The sequence below is a fragment of the Diadema antillarum genome, unplaced genomic scaffold (genome assembly GCF_040938485.1).
Source record: "Diadema antillarum isolate AM-2024a unplaced genomic scaffold, OU_Dant_1.0 scf00000205, whole genome shotgun sequence".
Classification (NCBI taxonomy): Eukaryota; Metazoa; Echinodermata; class Echinoidea; order Diadematoida; family Diadematidae; genus Diadema; species Diadema antillarum.
Genome location: NW_027271094.1, coordinates 2,406,608 through 2,415,658, shown reverse-complemented (window position 1 = coordinate 2,415,658; position 9,051 = coordinate 2,406,608). Strand labels below are relative to the sequence as shown.

General features: G+C 37.3%; 1 protein-coding gene across 1 annotated transcript in view; it reads right to left on the bottom strand.

Moving 5' to 3' along the window:
- Positions 1 to 7,448: 7,448 nt before the first annotated feature.
- Positions 7,449 to 9,051, bottom strand: part of LOC139724046 (mesenchyme-specific cell surface glycoprotein-like) — a 31,474-nt gene continuing 29,871 nt past the window's right edge. Inside the window, exons 11-12 of the mRNA XM_071635244.1 lie at positions 8,457 to 8,590; positions 7,449 to 7,531 (exon numbers count right to left, since the gene is read on the bottom strand). Coding sequence (XP_071491345.1) covers positions 7,449 to 7,531; positions 8,457 to 8,590 — 217 coding nt within the window. The remainder of the gene's footprint in view (positions 7,532 to 8,456; positions 8,591 to 9,051) is intronic.

The window sequence follows — 9,051 nt, the reverse complement described above, 5'->3', positions numbered from 1 at the left end:
GAAGAGGTGCGACACCAACTTCTGAAGCCTGGCGCAAGACCACCACGAATGCTTCCTCCCAGTCTGCCGGTCCCCGGGCTTCCACAAGAGCGCCAGATGTACCTCTACACCAAGATCCGTCCATTCTGCCGTCCGGAGTCCAGAGACATCACCTGCCCTCCACCTCCTGGAATTGACGTTGGAGAGGAAATGGAAGCAGGACTCCGATAGCTGTACCTTCCTGTCCTACAGTGTACAAGTAGTTGACACTTCAAGAACATTTCCATGGCCTCATGCAGATGTACAGTATACTAATTACTTCTAGGTCTTCCAACCCAAAACTCTTGTTATTTTCTGTTCCACTCAACTAAGTTTGTGGAACGCTGAATATCGCTCAATATGCTCAGGGCGACTATGCAAGATCCTTTTTAGAGTGTTGATTGCTTGATGTTGATTAGTTCTTATGCTTTTCCCAGAAATTGCATTACAACTCTACTATGTTTTGCTTGTGCTACATAGTCTGTCAAGTATTGGTTGATTGTACATCTTCAGTTAATCTGTGCTACAGGTGTATTTCTATTTTTCAAGACTGTAATATGCTAAACACGTACATGTACACATGTATGTACTACCAGATTATGTACAGGAATGATTAGAAATTGCAATGGAGTTTAATGCATCCCATTGGGTGAATTATAGCAATTGTGTACAGTATCTTTTAGTACACTTGTATTTACTCCTGCAATGTACAATGTACATGTTGTTGCATGTTCAACACAACATGTTGATTCTTGTTTCGTGAGCGAGGTTGAATTTTCAGTTATCAGCATGGGGATCCAAAGTTTGAAAGTGACCATCGGGAGGAGTTTAAAAATACTGAATTAGTTCTATTTCTTAATAGCATGAACGACCTACAGTAATTCAGTGGTCTATATTCATGGTGTTTCTGAACAGTGAGTTGTACAATTATGCCATGGTATACTGATTTAGTGCACCCCTTCATCTTTTGATAGTGCGTGAATTACATGTCGGCGTGAGAACAAACCTGTAATGGTTTATTGTAACATTGATCTGTGAATTTTGAGCCATGATTCACCTTGTTTTGTATTGTTTTGTTTGTTTGTTTGTTTGTTTTTTAGATATTTGCACTGTGTCTTGTAAATATATCGGGCTCTCAGAATGATTACATCTCATCAGCCTGCTTGTTCTGACAGTTCTGTTGTGGTTATTTTTGGAAATGGCGATGACTGTTTACAGCAACCTTGGCTTTGTTTGATATTTAATTTGCTGTAAAGATAACTTCTAGGTTAAAGCACTGGGGGGGGGGGGGGGGGTGAAAGTGCAATAATATCTACTTGACTTGCATCCAGTCTTGCCCACATTTCATGCACATGTGCAATAATTCACTTTGAGCATGTGCCCTTGCAAAGGTAGTTGAAGCCTCATGAACATTAAAATGAACTTCTGCAGATACAGACCATGTGTAATTATTATCTTTGAGGTCTTTCAAGTCACCAATGTGCTTTCATTTAAACTCTGCCAAAGTTTCTGAAACATGTTTGACATACTGTATTGATTATGCATCAGTTTCTGGACAATGAATTGTATGCCATGGTTATGATGGTACAACTGTACACTAATGTAATGCTACCTCTTTTTCTTTTCATAACTGCACAACAATTCAGCGGTCTACGTGTATAATTATTCATGGAGTTTCTGAACAGTGAGTTGTACAAGTTTTTTGCCATGGTACACTGATTTAGTGCATCCCTTCGTCTTTTGATAATGCATGAATTAGTTGTCTGCCTGAGAACAAACCTGTAATGGTTTATTGTAACATTGATCTGTGAATTTTGAGCCATGATACACTTGTCTTTCTTGGTACAGTAGCTACAGCTGTATTTGCACTATTTCTTGTAAAGAACTTGTAATATCTGGCTCTCAAAATAATTACATCTTATCAGCCTGCTTGTTTTAACAGTCCTATTGTGCTGGTCTTTAGAAATGGCAAGGACTGATTACGGCAACCTTGGCTTTGTTTGATACAGTATTTGCTGTAAAGACAACTTATCAGTTATTGCACAATTTAAAAGAAAATAATACGTACATCGTACTTGACTTGCATCCAGTCTTGCCCATGTTTGATGTGTGCAATTATTCATTTTGTGAATGTTTCCTTGCAAACAAGCTTTTTTTGTGTACATTTATCTCATGATACATTTACACATAGCTGAAAATGTCATACTGCTGTATAAAATTGGGGTGCAATATTTCTCAAGTTGTATTCGGTTTTGATAATGGGTAGCTTTTATATAATGCTTTTTCTTGTAATGTGAAATGTATTACAGTGTAGCAATGATTATTCATTCATTATCTGATTTGTCCTATGCAGCCGTGATCTGTATCACGCTGTTGATCAATCATGTAGCTTAATATGCATCTTTTCAATATGATAATAATCTCTTGTTTACATGTATTGCTGCTGATGTATGGACAATGCTCTAACTTGCCACATACAATGTACATCGTACATTTGCCTGAATGGTGAGTGCACATTTTAATTTCATTTGTTTCAGTTACTCATGCATGAGATGTCACATTTTGCAGTAGTAAAAAAAAAAAAAAAAAAGAAAAAGATTGCAAATGAAATAGAATGTTTGTCTCAAATGATCATATTTCTGTTAGGATTCTTTGTCAGAAATCATTATAATGATGGGTGCGGCTGCTGGGGGAATGTGTAGATACACTTTGTACTGGTGGGCCACCTTGTGCGTGGTGATGGAAGGGGGTCAGCTGGTTTTTTTTTTATAAGGTTTCAACATTAACTTAAACTGTGTCAGTCTCCAACACACTTTTTAATTATGATCATGGAAGTACAAGAAATATTTTTTGGTATATGTACATACAATGTATGTATGTATGTTGTGATATCAGGGATCGTCTGTTTATTTTTATTCACTGAATTTGTGGAAATAAACTTGAATTGAATTGAACTTCATTTTTCTCTACTCCTGTGACTTCTACATGTACTTAAGTGTCTCATACGCGATATCTTCTTTCACATCCTATAGTCCTAGTATTCTTTATCATTATATATATTTTTTTTTGAATTAAGTATGTATCTGTACATGTGATGACTGAGTTTGTATGCTGTGTGTTTGTGGCTGTACATGTATGTGCAAGTGTGCTTGAACACACGTGTGTAGTTATGCTATTGCAGTTGCTATTTTGTTTTTGTGGCGTAGTTAGACACCGAGTTAGTTTCCAAGATCTTTACAGTTTACTGCAATCGTAAAGAAAAAAATAACACATGAACAGGCAAAACAAAAAAGAATAACTTCACATAGAACAGGGTTTGCTTATTACCTGTATTGCTAGTGTGGTCAGCAATAGCTCGATAATGAAACCACACTATTGATGACGCATTGTTCTTTTTTTTTAATCATCTACAAACAATTTCTTCCTCTGTTGCATGTGCAGTTTTGTGAGACGCCGCACTTGGCAATCGATGTTTCCAGAAGTTGCTTTACAATGATTGAGCTTGATCGTGCATTGTGTGTGTGTGTGTGTTTGGGGGAAGGGGGGGGGGGGGGGTATCAACGAACACTTTCAATGGGCCTTAGAAATAAAGGAAGATTCAAGGTATTCAACGTGGAAAAATGGGGGCGATAGCGTAATCACCGACCGGTATCTTTTCAAAAGGGCTAGCCTCGCTATTATCGTACTTTACTGTCTATCCTAATGAATAGATGCGTGGAACGTGTCGGCGCTATTGATGTCAGACAAAACATGTTTAACAGACCCCTCGTTGATAACCTCAAAGTCTTACAAAAGGCAAACGCTGATGTCACTTGAAAAGAAAAAAGAAAAGAAAAGAGATAGGGGACAAACTGGCTGGAAGGTTGGTTTGCAATTTCGGTTTCGCAAGATCTATACTGCTGGAACTTGCTCCTACTCGTGTTCACAATGCCAAGCATTTCTGCTAATTTGAAGCAGTATGACGGTCATCAAATCATCTATAGCGAAAATACGCAACGGAACCTCATTATGAAAAAAAAAAAATCAGTACGATAATGAATTGTTCACGAAAAAAAAAAACCTTTTCCTTGTGTCGATTAACATTGGGGAGAACGTGTTGGGGGCAACGCGTTCTCACAAGACAGAGTGTGCATCATTGTCGATCGTTGAAGAATTAATTTAGCACACAATATAAGAATGGATATAGATGAGTAAATACTGTAGGCCTACATAAGTATAGATACGAGCGAAGAAGGCGCTCGAGTAATGATTGTTTTCGAAGGTGCTGTTCGTTATTCCGATGGTTCGTTAATCCGAAACACACAGATTCCCTATACCTATTATAGAGGTTTGTTAATCCGAAAATGATAAAAGGTTCATCGATCCGAACATTAATTTTGTGGCGTTATTCCAAAGGTTCGTTATTCTGAAGATTCGTTAATCCGAAAATGAAATTGGGAATAATAGCTCCTTTCAAGGGCCGTGGGAACAGCAGTGTAGGAGTGAAGCGTATCGGCATCAAGCAAAGCACGATCACTAATTCTGTAATTTGGATCTTTATTTTCCCTTTCCTTATACTTTCGTCTTGACACTCAAGCAAACGCAGTGGATGTTTTCACATAAGAAATAAAATAAATTCACCTTTCAAAAACTACAGATCAATACCTCTCTTTTCTATCCCTCACGTCACTCTCAGTTTCTCTTCTCTCGCCTTCTATCATAACGTGTCTTTACTTACTAAAACAAATAATTCTCCTGTTCGTGAACATGTGTATGTAAAACGAAAAAGACGTCCCGTTCAGTCAAGCATCCAATGGCTTCAATACGACCCACCCAAAAAGAATGCATAGGGCCTAAATAAAATTACGTCAAAAGTAAGATTGCCGTTTTCCTGACAACACAAATCTTGGTGATATAGAACGGTCGATTTTACTACTCCAAACAAGACAATAGTCGTGACGTTATTTGCGTGTATATACGATTAACGGACTTTAATGATATAAAAGTCTTAAGAACTATACGCATTCTTTTTTTTTCAAAGCGACATTTACCTTACAGTTTCACGCTTTTGCGACACAATTTTACTATTTTAAGACTTGCACGAATGCTTATACTTTTGCGTCGATCTGAACCTTCATCGTCAATTACGATCTTTTTTCCATGTTTCTTCTTCAACTTTATTTCATGTTCCGCTTATTTCGTTCTGTGCTTTGGTAAACTTCCTTCGAGAGGTAGAGAGGAAGAGAGAGAGAGAGAGAGAGAGAGAGGGAGATGACTGATGCCAACTTTCTTATAATTCGATGACGGATTACTTCTTGGCAAATGAATTGCATAGTTGGATCATGGACCTACCGCACTTGGACATACATCGCTTTTTAATTGATTCAAACACCTGTTTCTATCAAAATTGTCACAATAACATTAATATTATCATGCTTTCGTGCTTTGATCTCATCACGACCGCCGACTGTAAGCCCGAAAATGGATGACAACAAGACGGCGCTTTGAGAAATCCAAAAACTGTATGTACGCAGCAGATAATAACACTGTCAAATCAAGGAAAATGTAAGTACAGTTCTAATGTAAATTTGGAAATCATCGCTCAGCCAATTTCATTTGCGAAGTGCACGTATTATACGAGATAGCAAATATTATATTTTGCTCACTATAAGATGTTAAATTTTTTATCAGGTGGCGGCAGTGATGACGGGATCAAAGAAAGATCTCCGATCATAGTCTTTGTTAGTAGGTCCATGGTTGGATATCTCGGTGCACGGTACGAACACAGAATTGCTTTGTTAGCTGCCTTCAGACTTGAAAGTCAATCCTTCTTGAGGTACCGGTGTTTTTGATTGCGAATTATACAATTTCATGGATTGTGCATTCCTGACCACACATTTTATCATTAATAGTAGATATTGAATTTTATTTGTCTATCTACACGCACATTTTCATGTCCCTTAGGTTAGGTGAAAGTTATGTAAAAATTGCAAAAGAAAGAACTCGAGACATCTCTTAGTTTGTTTGATGTCAAAAACAGTTTACATTATGGCGTCTGGATAGGAAGGAAAGATTGATCATTGCGAGTTCCCCGTTGTGTGTGTATGTGTGTGTGTGTGTGTGTCTTTACGAGTCATATCGATATTTGCAAAGACGACCAAAACAAAATAATACTCGTAGTACGCACTCCAGCACAGCGTTAATCAGTACTCTGTGGTAACGCCGTGGGATAATCTGTACGACGGCATTCACTCTGACGTGTGCTCGCGGCAGCGACGGAACAAAGAATGAAATGCGCATGCGTGGGTATATTCGTGTTGTGATTCTCACGCGTCCGCTTCTCCTGGCATTCTGGTCACTGATTGGTCGGTGAGGAGACCACCGACGCTGTGCTTGAATGAGCATTTCGTGGGTTGCTAGGGCTTACCTTCTATTGTCCGGAGGTGAAAACTGATTGCGTGTCCCTTGATCGCGATTGCGTCGCAAGGAAAACTTTCAGGGCGCTTTTCTCGAAACAGTGATTTCCCAGACGTCTCGACATGCTCTCTTTTAAACATCGATATCTCCGCAGCCAATTATTTATATGAGATGTGTTATATATCAGTTTAAAGCAGAAAGATTAGGGAATTGTCTCATGCAATTTTCAAATAATCGACCCCGCGCGACTTTAGGATCATTTTGTTGTAGCGGGTCACATATCATCTTCAAGTGTAGAGAAGCCGCATAGTTTGGCATTGTTTTCCTTTCAATTAGCTTGTACTTCATGCCTAAACGACTTTATTTTTACAGCCAAGATAGTTCATCACCACTAGTCAATTTCAACAAATGCAATCAAAAGCCTATGTACGTCATGTACGTAAAATATAATTTAAAAAGTCAAATTAATGATATCAGTTGAAAAAATTGGAGATGAAGATGTATATCAAGTACGTAACTGTGAATAGAAGTAATTCCAAAGTGGCAAAGTTCGATGAATCATAAACTGAATAGTGAATTTCCGGTGATGATTTTAAAATAATGCATACCAGACTCTAACTTTGTATAATGATGGATAAAGTGATCAACATTGAAATAATTATATTTTGAAGACTAATATACATATATCAATATATTTATATCTCATGATATTCAAGTGTGTTGAAAATCAACGAATACGCTCAACATATTCTTATGCAACCTTCTACTCGATTCGCTATTCATAGACACGAGCAAAGACAATGGAGTCTGGTTCTTAAATAATTCGATAAGCATACCATGACGGGATGAATACAAACTTGGCAACATTAACACCGTTGTTCGCTATTACAAAAGAAATGTACATTAACAATGACCTTGAGTGAGAAGATAAAACGTTTGAAGAAATATAAAAATATACAGTAGATTATTTTTGTTTCACGATGACAGAAAGTGAACAATTAGCAGCAAGAGGAAGATTCATGTCTCATGGCATCTCAGAAAATTCTTCTCCAGCTTGTAAGGAGTCCCAGGAAAGCTGAAAGAAGGACGACTGGAAGAGAGGCTAGCTGTCGCACATCTGAAAAATAAAATAGCGATCAAAGATGCTGTCGTGAGTATGCGTTCATTTCAAGAGCATACAGCCTTGTTTGTTCTTCATAGAGCAGTGAAATCATATACATTAACGAGATTGGACTTTGACATACTGACTGTATGCCAAGAAGGCGCCAGAAAAACAGAAAGAAGAAGAAATTTGGTTGCTTATCAGTGTACAATTTCGAATACACGCTACTAGACGGGTAGAATAATTGCACACAACCTAGACTGCTGCATAACAAGACATGCAACATTTATCAAAGCACATGAATTGTATTTATAAAGTTGACAACTAATGCTCAAATTCAGTTATATTGAGAAGACTATAAAACAGCTTGCGATAGTGGAACAGCAGAACCTTTCAAAGGATTGTTAAGATAATTCTATAGCACTTGCCTTACCTCCAACAGAAGTCAAGGAGAATACTACTACTGATATCATTAACAAGCCCAGGGAATATGAACTTTGCAATAAAAAATAACAAACAAAATGATGGATTTAACCAGAACGTTAAACATTCTTCATTTTTCAACAGATTATCTGACTTTCCTTAAATGTTTGCCAGTGTGTTCTATTAAAATTTCTGCATTCACTGAAGATACATAGTTAACTGATACATACAATGTATGGGATGAATTCTGTAACCCATTAGTGCCCTCGGGAACCTGGGTCTCGTTTCATAAAACTTGTTATCAGTAACAACTGCCACATTTTCTTTGACAAGTTTGCTCTCAGCAAATCAGATGCAAGGATTTTAGTAGCTTATATTAAAAACTATCGTAACTTGTTATTGATAACAAGTTGTTTTCTTTTATGAAATGGGGCCCTGGTAGCTGGTGTCCCATGCAAAGAATCTTTGAGAAGTAACGCATATCCGAAACAATGCGTTGATAGTACAGTTAACTCACCGCTATTGGGGTTATCCTTCAGCAACATCCATATCGGTTCGTCTCGGATTTGGTAGAGAGTGACGGTTCCACTCACTCGGCCCGTAACGAGGAGGTACGGCCTCTGGTCGATGGTCTTCTCAGGAGGGATGAAACTTTTTTTTTTAGAATATAAAGGATATGAATATATGATATATATGGATGTATGGATATATGGATATACGGATATATGGATATATGAATATATGAATATACGAATATATGAATATACGAATACATGAATATACGAATATATGAATATACGAATATACGAATATACGAATATATGAATATATATATGAATATATGGATGAATATAAAAGAATATGAGAGAAAGAATGTAATGGTAACTATGTCATCCACATAATTTGATTACGAATAATACAAATAGTTACAAGCATGAACTCTGTGTATTTATATTCTATGTTAAACTTTCCTATTACCCTTCTCGATTCAACTTTGTGCGACTTATACAATTTGATTCCAATGATATTATCAACATTCATGCTAATAAACAGTAATGACCAGGGGCCAGTCGGAAATGGCGCCCTCTTTCTTGTGTATTTAGAATTTGGTG